General features: G+C 43.5%; 1 protein-coding gene across 1 annotated transcript; it reads right to left on the bottom strand.

Moving 5' to 3' along the window:
• Window positions 1-7,513: 7,513 nt before the first annotated feature.
• On the bottom strand, window positions 7,514-11,941 carry IL6 (interleukin 6). The gene is made up of 5 exons (XM_043871610.1): window positions 11,827-11,941; window positions 11,467-11,657; window positions 10,251-10,364; window positions 9,376-9,522; window positions 7,514-8,105 (listed from the first exon to the last, which is right to left on the bottom strand). Exons 1-5 carry the CDS (start codon window positions 11,930-11,932, stop codon window positions 7,950-7,952), a joined length of 714 nt encoding a protein of 237 aa, XP_043727545.1. The 5' UTR covers window positions 11,933-11,941; the 3' UTR covers window positions 7,514-7,949.
• Window positions 11,942-17,309: the final 5,368 nt, after the last annotated feature.

Genomic DNA, 17,309 nt, shown 5'->3' with positions numbered 1-17,309 from the left:
TAAATAAAAGGGACAAAAATAAATAAAAGGGCCAAGCCTCCAAGAAAGCATGTAATCCCAAGTGTGTGTTAACCATGTTACAGAATTGCAAAGTATAAGAAGCAAAAACTAGTGGAACTGAAAAGAAAAAAAAAATTATGATTCAAATTAGCAACTTAAACACCCCTCTCTCAATAACCAACAGAGCAACTAGAGAGAAAAATCATCAAAGATATAGAAAAACCCAGTCACACCTGTTGATTGGTACCAAAAGGATCTAATTGACATATAAAACACTTTACCTGACAACAACAGAAAACATATTCTTTCTAAGAACTCATGGAACATATACCAAAACAGACCATTTCTTGGTCATAAAACAAATCTCAACAAATTTTAAAGAACTGAAATCATATGTTCTTTGACCACAATAGTGTTGTACTAGAAATAGATATCAGAAAGATAACGGATACATCTCCAACTCTGGGAAACCAAACAGCATACTTCTAAATAATCCATGGGTCAAAGAAGTCTCAAGAGAAGTTAACAAATACATTGAACTGAATGAAAATGAAAATGTAGCATATGAAACTTTGTGGGACAAGCTAAATCAGTACAGAGAGGGAAATTTATAGTAATGCTTACATTAAAAAGAAGTACATAGATTGTTTGTGGAAGTTCTTCCTGAATGGCGATACAAAAGAGCAATGGTAGAGTGAGGACTGAGCTTTTGTGATCCTGAGAGACCCTACACCATATGGACAAAGTCACCAACTCACATGTTCTCTGATTAAAGACCTGGGCATCAAGAGTAGCTGTGCTTGTTAGATAGATTCTGACTTTGCTCCTGTTCTACATGGTTGCTTGCTTTCTGCAGTTAAAAAAAATCCTTGCTTAAGAATAAATTCGGAGTTATGTTAGTTAGAATATAGGGCAAACTTCTGTAATGAACATATCCCCAAATATAGTTGAATAAGATAGAAGTAGATTTATCATGTAATGATCCATTGACTCTGTTGATGTTCCAGTGTAGTGAGTCTGTTCATCTCAATGAGGTCATTTAGCAACCAAAGTTCCATTCATCTCTGCTCCGCTAACTTCTAGGGTCAGACTGTCCAGTAGAAATTTCTTCAGTGATGGAAATGTATTGTATTTGCACTGCCCCCAATATGATGGCCACTAGCATGAATGAAATTGGGGGCCTTAACGTTTTAATTTTTTTAATCCTAATGAATTTAGGTTTAAAATTAAATGCATGCAAATGACTACTGTGTACCCTGTTGGACATTGCAGCTTGTGGATATTGCTTTGTTCTGTGTGATTAAAGCTGATTTATCATAGCATTTTTTTTTCTAATCCACAAAAAAGTGAAAGACAATAGAAGGCAAGTAATATCTTTTTAGGCAAGTGAAGGTAAAATTACAACATCAATTTACTCACGTTTCGTTGATGAGAACTCAGCCACTGTGTCGAGGGTTCCCAACATTACCCTGAGGTTTGGTGATTTACTAGATGGGCCCCCAGGACTTAGTGTACATGAGTCATGGGACTCATGGCTGTGATTTATCATAGCCAAAGGATACAAAGCAAACTCAGCAAAGGGCAAAGACCTGAGGTGGACTTTAGAGAAATTAAACACGAGCTTCCAATAGTCCTGTCCCAGGGGAGCCACATGGAATGTGCTTAATTCTTCCCACAGTGAGTTGTGACAGTATGTGTCTACCAGGGAAATTCTTTTTTTTTTTTTCCAGGGAAATTCTTTAGCAGCTCAGCTCCCCAAGTTTTTAGTGGGGTCCGTTCTGCTTAGCACATATTGAGATTTTACATTCTTAAAAGGAAAGCAGGTGGTTTGTATAAACTGTATAGATTGTACAGGTTAGGCACTCTAATCCATTAGGGAAAGTTTTGTATCAGCGTGAGGAACTGTTTACCAGTTAAGGTCTCAGATGCCAGCCAAGGGTCATACTTGTAAGCAGGCTTTTCTAAAGCCTTTTCTTGAGCCTGCCGTGTTTTTTTTTTCAGCACAGCCACACCTACTTGCAAAGGAGAATGGGAAATGTAGCCTCTAGATAGGTAGCCACATGGCTAATCAAACGCAAGAGTGGATTTGAAAGGACAGCTAGCCGTGTCTTGTGGAATTAAGTACACTTTGTGACTTTGCATGTATTGCTTAGACTCTCTGCTCCTTTGGTTAATACATGTGCATCTGAAATAACACATACATTGAACTGTACTTGGTGCACAGTAAGTACTCAATAACAGATTATTATCATCATTGTTATTAGTCTATTCTTAGTCTTTTTTGTTTGTCTGTTTTTTTGGCCATGCTGTTCAGCCTGTGGGATCCTAGTTACCCACCCAGGGATTGAATACAGGCCCCCACAGTGAAAGTGCCAAGTCCTAACCACTGGGCCACCAGGGAATCCCCAGTCTATTCTCAGTCTTATTATTAGTCTACTTATATGGGTTCATTTATCTTTTCCTTTCTATTCTTAAGCCACCAGAAACTCAGAATTTTACCAGAAGTGGATTCTGGACTGTTACTTTCCTACCAGCTTTCTATCTTGCAGATTTTGGGGTCATTTTCATAGAATAACTACATGTCCTCAAGTCCCTAGCCTTTGGAGATCATCCTTTCCTTTAGCATACAGATATTATAGTCAGTATCTCCATCCCAAGCCAACTACAGGGAATTCAAACTTCTCCCAGATTTTCCTGAGTCTTTTTGATCTTTTAAAAAATTATTATTTTTTATTCTTGATTTTCTTGGTGGGGTCTTACATGTCCTGATTGCTGCCTGTCACTCTTGCTTTGAACTCTTCGGTTTCTGTTGATCACTTCCCTGATCTCCCTGTGTTTTCAACCTTCCATTGTCCATTTTAGCCTCAAAGGTGCATAGGAGCCTCCCTTTATTCTTTAGAGCTGGGCTTACACAAGGCTGCCATATATTTGCTTTATGTCAGTGAATAAAACTCATGGAGGATATATGAGTAAGGGAGAAGATAAATGAAAATTTGATACCTGACATCACAATGTCTGAAGTTCTTTTTAAGACACACCTTGACATGCTCCTCATCTTCTCTTGTTCTTGCCCTTCACCTCTCTAGTATGGTCTGCCCTGTTGCTGGAACCCACTACAGAAAAGTAGATCTCTTGTAGATGCTCTCTATACTACCTGGTATAGAGGTTTAGATCCAAATCTCCTTAACCCATGCCACCAGATGATGAAAAATCCCTCAACATTTAAAAAAAAGTGAGAAAGCAAACAAACAAACAAACAAAAAAGAAATCAAAAATTCTAAGAAAATTGCTCTTTATCTTTCTGTTATATCAACATTTTTATTTAATCCCCCCTTCAGGATTTTTCATAACTTGAACCTATTGCTTCAGCTCTGTTTGTACCACTTTCTTCTTTGTGCTTCAGTTATTCATAGTTCCTTCAGTTCCTCCAACATGTTCTCTCCAACCTCTGAGCCTCCGCACATGCTGTGCTTACTGCTTGAAACACCTCTCCTACCTCTACAACCGGCTGACTCCTATACACTCTTCTGTTGTTGTTCTTGGGTGCCAAGTCATGTCTGACTCTTTGCAGCCCCAAGGACTACAGCATGCCAGGCTTCCTCGTCCCTCTCCATCATACATTCTTTTGGTGTAAGCTTGTCCCTCACCATCTCCATACATTCTTTTAGTATAAGTTTAAATGTCACTTATTCTGGTGAGGTTTTTCTGAACTCTATTTTAGATTAGATTCTCCTACTTTGTGTTGTCATAATAGCTGTATTAGTTTCCTAGAGCTTCTATAACAAATTATCACAAACTGTGGCTTAACACAACACAAGTTTATTCTCTCACAGTTTTGGAAGATAGATGTCTGCTGTCAAGGTGTGAGCAGGGCTGTCCTCTACAGGCGCTAGAGGAGGATCCTTCTTCCTTGCCTCTTCTGGTGGTTGTCAGCAGTCCTTAGTGCTTGGTTTGTAGATGCATCTCTCCACTGTCTGCCTCTCTCTTCGCATGGACGTCTCCCCTGGGCGTCTTTATGTGTCTCATGACTTCCTCTTGTCTTCATTACCTCTGCAAAGATCTTATTTCTGAGTAAGGTCACATTCACAGGTACAAGGGTTAGGACTTCAATGCCTCTTTTGGCGTGGGTGGGCTACCTGCTTGTAACAGTAGCATACATACTTAGCATAGTAGTTATTTCTTTAAATTGTTTTCCCTAGACTGTAAGCTCCCTGAGAGTGGAGACCTAGTCTGTTTTATTTATCATTATATGCCCTGGGCCTAGCAGAGAATCTCACCCATTGCAGAAGCTCAGAGAGTATTTGAATAAATGAAAACCCTCAAATTCAAAATTCTCTGGATTTTCCACTCAACTCCTTCTTCTTCCCTCTCCCAAAGCCTGTGTCCTCTAGAATTCCTGAATCTTGGTCAACAATCACCACATCTTACTGAACCAGCCCCTACTTGTCTTTTGCTGATGACTGCCATTGCCTTCTCTCTTCTAAGCCATTCTCACCATCCTAATCCATTTCCTCCCTGGACTACAATGAAGGCCTCTGATATATTCCCCCAGCAATCTCTTCCTGCCTCTTTCCCATCCATTTCCCACGCTGCAACTTGAGTGAGCACATTAAAATGTAAATCACAGATGTCATTCTACTCCTGAAATACCGTCAATGCCTTCTCATCACATATGGGATAAATTCCAAATTTTTATGGCTTTTGTAAATTTTATTTTTATATTAATATGGCTTCTGATGCTCTCAGTCTGGTCTCAGCCTTCCTCTCTATCCATTCTCAGCTATCCTTTTTCTCATTCTTTATGCCCTGGACATCATGTATTTTTCATGTTCTCAACCATAGTGTGCACTTTGTGGATTCAAACCACTGTACATGCTGTCCCCTCAGGCTGGAGTGCTCTTCCCACCCGTCCTGGCCTGGCTAACTCCTACATCATCTTTCACATCTCAGCCCGAACCCCTCTTCCTCAATTAAGCCTCCATTACTGCCCTCCCAGACATAGTTAGATGCCTCCACTACTGGAGCCTATAATAGGGTTCTGGGTATGCCTGACCTTTCTCTTTTGTAAACTTCCTCACATTTACATCCTTTGTTCAATGTCTGCCTTCCTGCCGTAGTGTAAACCACATGAACAAACATGTTTACTTGTTCACCTTTGCATCCCCAGCATCACCTAACATATATGATGCTCACACATTCTCTTTTGAAGAGTGGAGGTGTTTGTTAACTGCTTTTTCTCTTGCTCTTTGAATTTAGCTCTGATTTTCAGAAACCTGCTTGTGATGCATGGTTTCTAGAAAGCAGAGTATGTGGCTCTTCTCTTGCTTAACTCCTCTCAGTTCTTGACTCCTGTGGACTTTCCCTTGCTGAGCAGAACTCCTCCCCCAGAGGAAGACATCTGTGGTGGTTAGGGTGGGAAAAAGTTTACTAAGAAGACAGAACTTTTATATGGCTGGGACTTAAGAGGGGAAATCTGTGCCAAATTCCCAACATAGTGTTGATATGAGATGTAGGGACCATGTGCACTTCCCCAGGTTGTCTCTCTTACCACCACTCTTAGCTGGGGTGAGAGGAGAAGGCAGATGGAGAATATCGCTGGTGGGAAAGAAAATGGAGGCAGATATACATGCACTGACTAGTCACTGTCTCCTCTAGAAGGTCTTAGAATGTTTCTTCCTAAGTCTTACTGTTTTTTCCCTTAAGATAAAGATTCATAAGTGCACAGTACTAGTAACTTCCCCACTCATTGACCAACAGCATATATCCCTAAGAATTGAAGTATCTTAGGTTTGATTATCTATATGTAGTTTCTTCATTCAGTAAATGTTAATTGGGGCCTGCTTTGACTGTGTGGATCACAACAAACTGTGGAAAATTCTTCAAGAGATGGGAATACCAGACCACCTTACCTGCCTCCTGAGAAATCTGTATGCAGATCAAGAAGGAACAGTTAGAACTGGACATGGAACAGCAGACTGGTTCCACATCGGGAAAGGAGTACATCAACACTGTATATTGTCACCCTGTTTATTTAACTTATATGCATGGTACATCATGTGAAATGTCGGGCTTGATGAAGCACAAGCTGGAATTAAGATTGCTGGAAGAAATATCAATAACCTCAGATAGGCAGATGACACTACCCTTTTGGCAGAAAGCAAAGAAGAACTAAAGAGCCTCTTGATGAAAGTGAAAGAGGAGAGTGAAAAAGTTGGCTTAAAACTCAGCATTCAGAAAACTAAGATCATGGCATCCGGTCCCATCACTTCACAGCAAATAGATGGGGAAACAGTGGAAACAGTGAGAGACTTTTTTGGGGCTCCAAAATCACTATAGATGGTGATTGCAGCCATGAAATTAAGACGCTTGCTCCTTGGAAGAGAAGCTATGACCAACCTAGACAGCATATTAAAAAACAGAGACATTGCTTTGCCAACAAAGTTCCATCTAGTCAAAGCTATGGTTTTTCCAGTGGTCATGTATGGATGTGAGAGTTGGACTATAAAGAAAGCTGAGCACCGAAGAATTGTTGCTTTTGAACTTTGGTGTTGGAGAAGACTCTTCAGAGTCCCTTGGACTGCAAGGAAATCCAACCAGTCCATCCTAAAGGAGATCAGTCCTGGGTGTTCATTGGAAGGACTGATGTTGAAGCTGAAACTCCAATACTTTGGCCACCTGATGTGAGGAGCTGACTCATTGGAAAAGACCCTGATGCTGGGAAAGGTTGAAGGTGGGAGAAGGGGATGACATAGGATGAGATGGTTGGATGGCATCGCTGACTCAGTGGACATGAGTTTGAGTAAACACCCGGAGTTGGTGATGGACAGGGAAGCCTGGCATGCTGCAGTCCATGGGGTCGCAAATAGTCAGAAACGACTGAGTGACTGAACTGAACTGAATGTTCATGTTCTGGGCTGTGGGCTCAGGATGCAAAGATGAATAAATAGAGTCTGCCTTCTTGTGGACCCCATATGCTGACTGGAAAGAAAAATCCACCCATTTTAAGATGTGATACAGTGTGGTCATTGCTGTGATGGACAGGTCTGTGCAGTTTGAGGAACCCAGGAATAAAAACTTCTAGTTATTATTCAGAAGCTTGCATATTGCTATGTCTTCTGTAAGTGGTTATACCATCTTAAAGGTGTGTGATTGCATCTTTAAAATGTATTCCCTGTATTTTCTTGGGATTTTCTACATCATCTGTCAGTTCCCTGGGAGGCAGAGGACCTAAAGGTTAAGAGTAGGGAGCCTGGAGGCAGGAAGACCGGGCCTGTGGTTTACTTTTCAGCTGGGTGACCGAGGGAATCACTTACTCTCCCACCTCCAGAGAAAAGTGTGCAAATGCAAGGATTAAATATGATGCATGCAATGCATTGGCTCGGTGCCTGGCATGCAGTAGGTGCTCAGTTATACCTTCCTCCAGGTGACTGTAGCTTTTTGTTTTAGTGGTGGTGGTAGTGACAGAAACTTGTTTATGCTAAGCTTCATGGGACACATACAGAGGTTTAGTTGCTTTTTTTTTCTTTAAAAAAGAAGTTTATTGGCATAAAAACAGATTAAACATTATATAAATACAATATAAATATGCCTGTAAAAATATGCATAAGTTAGCAAATTTTTTGAGGTAAGCCTACACATTTCAAGAAATGATTTGGCTCCAAAACAATATTCAAAAACATTCAAGCCGCACAGCCACTTTTACGTTACTTTTTCAAACCAAATACATAAAATATTTCAAGTGGCACTTCATAAAAATATAAATACCTATCATGTATATAAATTAACTCAATATCACATATTTAAATATCAATAAATTAAAGATAAAATAGTGTCCTAACGCTCATACTTTTAGTTCTTCATAGAGAACAACATAAGTCATGTGCCCAGTGGACAGGTTTCTGACCAGAGGAGGGAATGCCCAGGAACTACCACAGTCATGGGGGCCCCAGCTACTTCATCCGAATAGCTCTCAGGCTGAACTGCAGGAAATTCTCAAGGCTTCTCAGGATGAGGATAATCTTTGCGTTCTTTACCCACTCGTTTGAGGACTGCATCTTCTCCAGCAGGTCTGGGTTTGTGGTTGGCGTGGTTACTAGATCTATGCTCTTTACATGAAGGGAACACAAAACAAAAGGAATTGTTTAAATATTGAAGAAGTCTTTTGCAGTATAGAGGCGCTGTGGCCTGTGGGAAGATGTTCAAACAAATTTGGGGTGAAGGAGCAGATTGGGACCATTGGCCTTGACTCGCCCAGATAGGGGGAGGTCCCTCTGCTCTGAGCCCACCCAGCATGAGACCATCTCACAGCAACTGAGCTCTAATACTTTTTGCTGCTCTGTCTCTGTTAGACCATAAGCATCTCACGAGTAGCCATCGTATCTTACTTGTTTTCTGTCATCCTAAACAGTGCCTGGCACAAAGTTAGAATTCAGTAGATGTATGAAGAACTTTTAGTTAAAGGCATTTTAATGGGTTCTTCAGGGGCCTCTAACTCTAATACTTTTCTCTGGCTTTGCTCTCACCCATCCATCTGACATCTATTAAGAGTCAGCTGCTCTGGTGGCGTAAAGAGGATTGGGAAACAGTTTTCCATAGACCCACTGACTTGGAGCTAAGTCATGGTGGAAGGCCTCGCACCTCCACCTGTGATCCTGGAGCACTGCAACCTCAGCATCGCCAGGCGCTTGTTAGAAATGTGAGTCTCAGGTCTCATCCCAGACCTGTTGAGTCAGACTCCGCACTGTAACAAGATCCTCTGGGAAACTTGTCTATACCTTCGAGGGGGAGAAGCCCTGGTATAAGGCACAGAGCTAGAAAAGGGAGGGAGGATTAGCACCCGTGTGCCTGCTTCTCCTTCTCTCTATGCTTTGGCTCATCTACAAATTGTGCCATCAAGCTTATACCATGTGGCATTTGAATGGCTAGCTGGTAATGACCAAAGCCCTTGGTACCTGCTCTTCCAGCCTTTAGCCTTTTCTCTGCATTAACTCCTCTGCAAAAGAGTAAGGGAAAGGAGTTGAAACTACCATAATAACAAGAATGTCATTTGGCAATCTTAAATAATTTTTGTGCTCTCTGTTCTTTGTTATTATGGATTGTTACTTGAGGTTGGATATGCTTCCTTCTGCCTCTACAGATACTTTTTTCCCTTATTTCTTAAACTTTTAGAAGTTGATGTTAAAACCCTCCCCCTTAACTGAGCTTTAAATATAGTTATTGATGTCATTTGCAGAAGACAGGAAAAAGAAAAGGCTTTAACTATCAGGAAATATTTGTCAGATCTTTTCCTTTACACACAGCCATCTCTTTTGAATTGGCTTTACACTGCCGAGTTGTCTAGGCTGCCTTCTTTGAATCAGGCGAGGGGACACTCACCTTTTGCCTCATGATCTGGAGCAGTGTTCTGATGCTGCTCCGCAAATCCTTGACATTTTCCTGATCTCCCTCATACTCATTCTGGAGGTAGTCCAGATATGTCTGATATTCCAAAAGACCAACAGTGCTTCTGATCAAGCAAGTCTCCTAAGAGGAAAGACAGTGGGAAAATTGGTTATTGACAGCAAGGCATAATCGATTTTAGAAATTAAAATTTCTATAATTCAACAATTTCTGCCTGTTCCCCTCAAGGGAACTTCAAGTACTTCTTAAGCATCATGTTTTGAGACATTGGACAGCATCAGCTGCCCCATTTAAAATACCTGCACAACAAGAGGCACCACTTAAATGTTTCTCAAAGCCCAGTAGATGTTAGATTATGGCAAGGGGCCATTCTGTTACACCCTATAAAGCCCTTCCCTCTGGCTGCACTCCTGCCCTTGTCAATGTTAGGGTGAAACCTCCTTTTATGAAATAATCAGAAGTCAGTGGGGGTTTTTGCACTGTCTGAAGGAGAAGGGTGTAGAGAATGATCTCGGCAGGGAGGGCAGGCCTAGATCCTGCTAAGGGCAGCCAAAGAGGAGAAAGGCTCCTGGACCACCTTACCCATGATGAACTAGCTAAACCTCTGAGGTTTCCTAACACTTGACAGTGGTGAAAATCCCAGCCCAGAGGGGCTATATTTGACGAAGTTGTTAAAAAATAAGTTGCTTTTAATATCATTTAAGTTGGCCTCCTCATGAAATTTACATGATGTTATTTATATTAATCCCCTTCTTCATTGCCTGCCTGGTCTTTATGTATACAGATGCTTCATGCAAGGGGGAGAACTTTTGACTAGGGAGTAGTGAAAAGTGAACATAATGCATTTGTACCTGATTGAACCCAGACTGGAAGCATCCGTCTTTTTCCTTCATTTTTGGAAGATTCAGGTTATTTTCTGCCAGTGTCTCCTTGCTGTTTTCACACTTGTCATTCTTCTCACATATCTGGGAAAGAATATCAGAACCGTTATCGTATGAATGCCCCTAAAACTCACACCACTAGAGGGCTGATGCATGATGTCTCATGGCCAGGAAGTTCTCTAAGAAAAGTGAAGTCACAGTCCATTAGCATCCAGGCAAACGAGCTCTACAGAAGATGGGCACACTTGGGTTCAGTTCTAGCCTCACCTGTGACTTCATGGTTATTACCTATTCCCAGTCTCAGTGTCCCTATATCTGCAAGTTGGGGATAATGAAAAGCCTCCTCATTAAGTTTATTGTGAGGACAAAACAATATTTTATAAAGTGCCAGGACATAGTAGGTAACATAATAAATGATAGGAATTTTGATAATAATTGGATGAATATAATTTGAGCCAGAATTTTATGTCCCAGCTGGAAGGATCTTTCAGATCATCTAGTCCAATTCCATAATTTTACAGATGGAGCCCAGAGGTGCTGAAGAATTTGCCCAAGATCACAAAGCTTGTCCAGCAGAATCAGAGCTAGATTTGGGACTCCCAGTTGCCTCTCCTGTATTATTTTCTTTCTACCAAAGCAGAGCCAAACTACCTTACATTTAAAGCTTGGGAGCTGCTGTAGCCTATGTATGATTTTGCCACTTTGGTGGACTATCAGGTACCCGTCTTACATGCCAGAATGACTCTGGGGAGTCCTTAACCACTGGACTGGCATAACCTAAAAGTACTGTGACTGTCCTGGGAAGCTGAACAGTCATTTCAGGTGGTGCTTTTTAATCCTCCCAAAATCCAAATCACAAAAAAGATCAACAGACCTTATTTTTTGGTTATGGAAAAGGAAATCCTGAGAGGCAGTGTGATCCACAGCTCATGCCAAGAATGGAGCTGAGAATGGGCCAGGGGGCAGGGATCCCAGCCCCTCTGTATATTTTCCAGGATGAAAAGGAACCATCTGAGACCAGCAGCAGAGGAGAAATTACAGGACATAGTCTGCCCCTTTGGCTTCAAGTCTGAACTGCCTCCAAACCCAGCAAAGACCTCCCAATGCAGAAGCCCCCGTTCATATCCAAGAGCAAGGAAATAGATGCCCACATGGGTGCTCATCACCCTGGGGTGAGCCTACCCACCTCCTTTCTCATTGCAGAGATTTTGTCGACGATGTGCTTAATGAGAGCTTCGGTTTTGTCTGGAGTGGTCAGAAGTAGTCTGCTTGGGGTGGTGTCATTTTTGAAATCTTCTCCCAGGGGACCCGGGGTAGGAAAAGCAGAAGCCATCACCAGGAGCAGCCCCAGGGAGACAGCGAGTGGACTGAAGGCGCCTGTGACAGAGCGGAGGGAGAGCAGCCAGTGAGCAGACTGCGCCGCTGGGGGAGCTGTGCTTCTGGCTGTTGGCCGCCCGCCAGCCCTCACAGCAGCAGACGCACACCCCCCGCCCTCGCCGCTCGGCTGCCAGGCACAGTTCCTGGGCTAAGGATTTCCTTCACTTACTTGTGAAGAGAGAGTTCATAGCTGGGTTCCTGGAGGGCAGATGGAGCTCTCTTTCGTTCCTGGTGGGCTCGAGGGCAGACTGAGTCTCAGACATCCCCGGTCTCATATTTATTGGGGGTTGAGACTCTAATATTGAGACTCATGGGAAAATCCCACATTTGATAAATCTTTGTTGGAGGGTGGGGGTGGGGCCAGAGCGGGTGGGGTTGATTGGAAAGCTTATTAAGATTGCTCAATGTGACGTCCTTTAGCATCACAGGAATCAAACCAGGGCAAAAAGTGCCGCGTAGAAGCTTAGATCATTACCAAGGCTAGTCCTCAGGAGCTGGATCACTCTTTCTTTACTTTTTTTTTTTTTTTTTTAGTGACTCAGCACATTGCCATGTCTTGAGAAAGAAAGTAAAGCTGAAATCATGCACAGAGTTTTAGAGGGGTAGGGCGTAGGGAGAAGCTAAGGCTGACTATGATTTAAAAAATACTTTGATTACCCCTGGTTAGGCTTTAGTATTCCAGTTTATTTGTATTTGTAAAAAACCTAAGATGTTCTGACCTCAGTTTCCTCAGACCACTCCACAGCCCGCTGGCCTGGGATTACAAATAAGATACTATGAGCCTCTCCACCCCCACTCCCTCAAAAAGAATACTATGAGCCCTCAGCAGTACTGTTCTTTCCTGGCTCTCACTGTGGCCAGCTGTTGCAGGACCTCCTGACTCCCCCCAAATCTTGTGCACTTTCTCTAGGAGTCTCCAGGTGCAGTGGGGGTTCACACATAAATGCCACCGCGAGGCATCTGCCAGCTTCCTCCTCAGCTGTGCCTGCTCACGTCGGCCAGATCAGTCACAGCTCTGCTCATTCCCTAGTGGCCTTTTGGGGATGCTCCCCATGAAGACCCTGATCTCTGTCCAAGGAGGCTGTCTTGTGCTGCTGGTGCTATCCCTACCACTGGCTATAGGGTGATCCTGCTCCCATTGGGAGGACCCTGGGTGGGTGCTGAGTCTGCTGGTATCCTCAATTTACTGACACCCACTGGGTTCAGGGTAGAAGTAGGGAGAATACCACTCACCTCTTTGGTAGGATGTCAGAGGAGGATCTTGTGGCATTTTCTGGAGCTTTTGTTCATAGCTGTATGACTTGCTTTGAATCTGGCAACTGAGAAGGAATCTACTGATAGAACAGGACTCTGGGTTTGGAATCATACTTCCCCTCTAATGCCTCAGGCTTCCATGTTGGGTTGAACTTGTAGAGGCTTCCTCGGTCCTTAAAATATCTTTTGCAAGAGGGTCCTTGATTTCATGCAAATGATCTGTATACCTGGCCGTTCCCCCCAGTCTCCCAAACACCCAAACAGCTCAGAAGATTGGTTCCAGACTGAAAGTAGGACCCTTGTATGACACCAAGGGAAAAAAAGCCGTCTTTTTTGTATGTTTTGTTTACAAAACACAGTGTTAACATCACAATCAACTTCTTTGCTTTGCAAAGAGGATCTTGTCAGGATTGCTAAAACAGGGACCTCAGCTCGGGTATTTAAAATACAAATCAATTTACTCAAGTTTTGTTTTGTGCACAACATGTTGGGACCTGCCTATTGGGGAATGTGAGGTCATTCATTCTTTCACTGACTTTCTAAATAGAAAGGCAGATCATGTAGTGATGGTAGCCTGGTTTGGAGTTTGAAAATGAAAATGGGAGAGGACGGCTGAATGGTTTCGATTTTAGTATTCTTAAGTCTTGAGCTACTCAGATGCTCCCAACCAAGCCTCCTGTACTGAATGAAACCACCACTCCTGGCTCCCCTGCAATGCACGTGCTGGGCCTCTGTAGTGTGGGACTGCTTCTTCTCATATTTCCATTTTTTATAAAATATGACTCAGTAAATTTCATATAGTGAATCAACAGCATACAGATTTTTCATTTAAAAGTTTTAAAAATAGTAAGTACACGTGAATGATAAAATGATGGGACAGAGCATTAGGGCAGCACGGGAGAAGTTGGTCTCCTTCCTTCCCAGCTCCTCTTCCCAGAGATAGTGCCTGACCTGTGGTGTTTTCAACTAAATCCTCTGTTACCCTAATCTGGTGAGGTGTTCTTGGCGACCTACGTACTCACCTCTGTGTTTACATTGTTGGTTCATATACTGTGTACACATACACACACACACACACACACACGTACACAAGTATATACACACTATAATTTCCCATTGTCTAGATGATGCTGAGGCAATTTCCTATGGTCAAGTACATAGTATAAGCACTGGCTCTTGAGTTCACACAGCTTGGCTTTAAAGCCCAACTCTGCCACTTGCTGTCTGACCTTGGCTAAGAAATGCAAAGGATCTGTGCCCCTTGATTGCTCATCTATGAAACTGGGATAATAGCAGTTCACTGTGGTGAAGACTGAAAGAGATGATTGTGTGAAAAATCCCTGGAGCATGGTAATCCTGCAATTAATACTTGCTTTTTGTAACATTCCTTAGCCCAGGGTCTCTGCTTTGGAGAAGTCCTCCAGCCAACTGTGTCAGGCAGTCCATGTGGCCCAGGGTCTCTGCTTTGGAGAAGTCCTCCAGTCAACTGTGTCAGGCAGTCCATGTGGAGCCTTGCTTATGAATGAGCCAGACTCCTGTGCCAGTGGTCAGCTAGTCTCCCAGTCTTTTCTCCTCTGAAGACATCAAATGCACGTTTTTTGAAAGTTAAGTAGAAGATGAAGAAAAGAAAAAAAAAAGTGATTTCCTCTCTCTCTCTCTTAATGGTGAACATGAAGTTCCCCAAACCTGGTCTGTCAATTTAGGTAATGAGCCTAGCTTGTGTCTTATTGTTTTCCAGGCTTTCTGCTAAGTGTTTTTATGACAGAAGGTCTTAGCCTTCCCCACCCACGATCATCATCATTATTCAAAATGGCGAAAGTGACCCTTGACTGTGAAGGAGTCTGACTTAATCTCAGATCCTGTGCTTCTGGCAGCCCTGGAAGGGCAAATTGTTTGTGGGTGGGAATGCAAGTGTATGGGAGGTTGAGAGGACACTGTTGGACACCACCTTACACACTGTTAGCATCTAGGGTGTTTATTAATTTCCTAGCCTTGGGTTGCCATTTGCTTGTTGGAAAAAAGGGTTCTTTGCTCCAAAGCATTAATGCAACATCCGTAACTCCACCATGACAGCTTCTGTGCTTTGGATCTCAGTGGATTTTCCCCTTGGAGAGCTCATCCCTCATATTTTAATATGTACAAATGATTAGGAAAGGCCATGCTGTCAGCATTTATTAACTAATAATAGCCTCAACTGCTGGCTTGCACCATCACTGATTTGAAGTGACTACCAGCTGAGACCCAGAGAGGCCTGACAGATAAGGGGAAGAAGGAAAACACCAAGGAACTTTGCTTCCTCTGCCCTTGTCTAGGCTGGCTGGTCCTTTCTGTGCCCCTTAGAATTACTGCCCATGACTGCCCTCCTACATGTTGGTGGAATCCAGTTCAGAGAGTCCATCAATGCATTCAAAGTGAAGGGGGAAAAGTAACTGCCATTCAGTATTAAGCTCCCAGGAGAAGAGGTGGCGTCCACAACTCACATGTTAAAATGTGGAGTTGCACTCCTGTGTCTTTATTCTAGTGGGTTGGGTTGGTTCTGTAATTTAGCAGGAGGGAGTATCCCAAGAAAAAAGAGAAGTCACCAGCTGCTTGAGAACTTGCAGTTGCTCTCAGAAAGCAGTTTCACTTGTCACTAAGTCCTCAGAGTCTATAAACCGAAACAGTGGGTTATTTAGCAGCTCCTTCCGGGATTGAGTCCTACTGAGCAGACCAGCCAGGCCTGTAAGGCTCTGGGAAATGTTTTTGCTGTGAGAAAAGTGGTGGTATTACTGGGAGTGAGAATATTAGGGACATGCAGTGCGTCTACTTGGAAAGGGCTGGCTGCTTTTGGAGGGGGGGCCAGGCCTGGAGACCAAAGCTCTGGGCAGTTCCCAGGCCAGCCCAGCCTCTGTCCTGGCCCTCATGACCTCAGCTCTGACGTGCTGCTGTAGCTCCTAGCGACTCCTTGGTCTGGCCCAGCTTTCGGAGGGCAGAGGTGTGCAGACTGTATCCAGCCTGTCCCTCTGTCAGGAAGAGACGCGGCAGCTGTGCCAGGTTTCTGATGCACAATGTGCAGAAGGGGGCCGGGTGTCTCTTCTGGGCCCTCGCTGTTTTGGTATGTGCTGAGTTATCGTCCCCTGCTGAAGTGGGAAACCCCAGGCATTTTAGAAGGGAAGTGGCTTCTCCTGGGGCAACCACGTAGACTCCCCCACCTTGAGGACGAGCTCTCTCCCTGTGTCCCTCTGGTCTCCGGGCCTGGAAGAGCGTGCCCAGGAAGCTGCGTTGGTGATGAGATCTTACTTTGATGCTCCTGAAGGAGCCCACTGCTCTGAACCCCAGGGCTGGGAAGGTTCCCCTGGGCTGAGTTTCAGTGCTTTATCTCTTTTCCATCTGTAGGGTAGACCTTTGTCTGTGGCTGCTGGTTCTGCTTTACTATTAGGAAATCAGCTCATCAGCAAGGAGCACTGAGTTAATTTATTCTCATGAGTTATTTGAACCATCTTTGGTTTCTCCAAAGGTCTCAGTTCTCTTGAGTTCAGTGTCTTAGAAACTAAACATGTAACACCATTGACTGGTTCCTTCTACTCTTTTCCCTCAAAATTAAGGTACTAGTAACCCATTTGAAAGCATCACATGTAATGGTTAGGACTAGGTAAAATGCTATGACGTATTTTACCTCTCTTCCCTGCCCTTTTGGCTACTTATTTGCAAAAAAGAGACTCTCTTTGTCTCTCTAAATTATACCTTACTTGTGTTCTTCTTAGCAAGCTGAATCCATGAAAGTATGGAAAGTCTCTCTAATCTTCATGATGGAATAATTTCCATGATATTCTTTGGACATGTTGCATGCTCTGTAACTGAGCCATTGGGGTTTATTACTTCTCAAAGCAAGATCCACCTTGATTGATCAAAAATATCACAGAAGTAATAAGGTAAGCAGGTAATAAGGTAAGCAGGTAAGGTAACCAGGTAAGCAGGTCAAAGAAGTAATAAGGTAAGCAGGTAGGCAGGTAATAAGGTAAGCAGGTAAGGTAACCAGGTCAAAGAGCCGTAGGTAATTTCTTCAAGTTATTGAGTTCTGGGTGTGAGAATATGTAGCGCAGAATCCTTGACTTACAGACCTGTTGCCACAGCTCCAGGTGGTGCTGTCCTCACTGTGGCCTTCGAGGCCTGGGCACCCAGGCAGCTGGGCTGGTGGTCTGCTGTCACTTTGGCCTGCCAGGCCTGCAGCTCCTCCTGTGCTGTGGGGCCTCCACAGTGGTCTGCGTCCCTCAAGGGCTCCATGGAATGATGGGCCTAGAGCTTCCACTCTGGAGGCTGTGTTTCTCATGTGCTGCTTTCCTGTGGGCAAGAGTGGTGACGGGAGGAAAGGCATGCCCTACTATACCTGTTTGTGTGGCAAGTGATCAGGATGCATGG

This window comes from Cervus elaphus, chromosome 18, assembly GCF_910594005.1.
Source record: "Cervus elaphus chromosome 18, mCerEla1.1, whole genome shotgun sequence".
NCBI classification, from domain to species: Eukaryota; Metazoa; Chordata; class Mammalia; order Artiodactyla; family Cervidae; genus Cervus; species Cervus elaphus.
This window is presented reverse-complemented; position numbering and strand designations above follow the sequence as displayed.

Bases quoted from the DNA above. Each gene is read 5' to 3' on its own strand.
- IL6 (XM_043871610.1), bottom strand. From the start codon at position 11,932: ATGAGACCGGGGATGTCTGAGACTCAGTCTGCCCTCGAGCCCACCAGG. The intron at 11,658-11,826 runs GTAAGTGAAGGA...GCTCTGTCACAG, and splicing joins TATGAACTCTCTCTTCACAA to GCGCCTTCAGTCCACTCGCT. The intron at 10,365-11,466 runs GTGGGTAGGCTC...ATTCTTTCCCAG, and splicing joins TCTCTGCAATGAGAAAGGAG to ATATGTGAGAAGAATGACAA.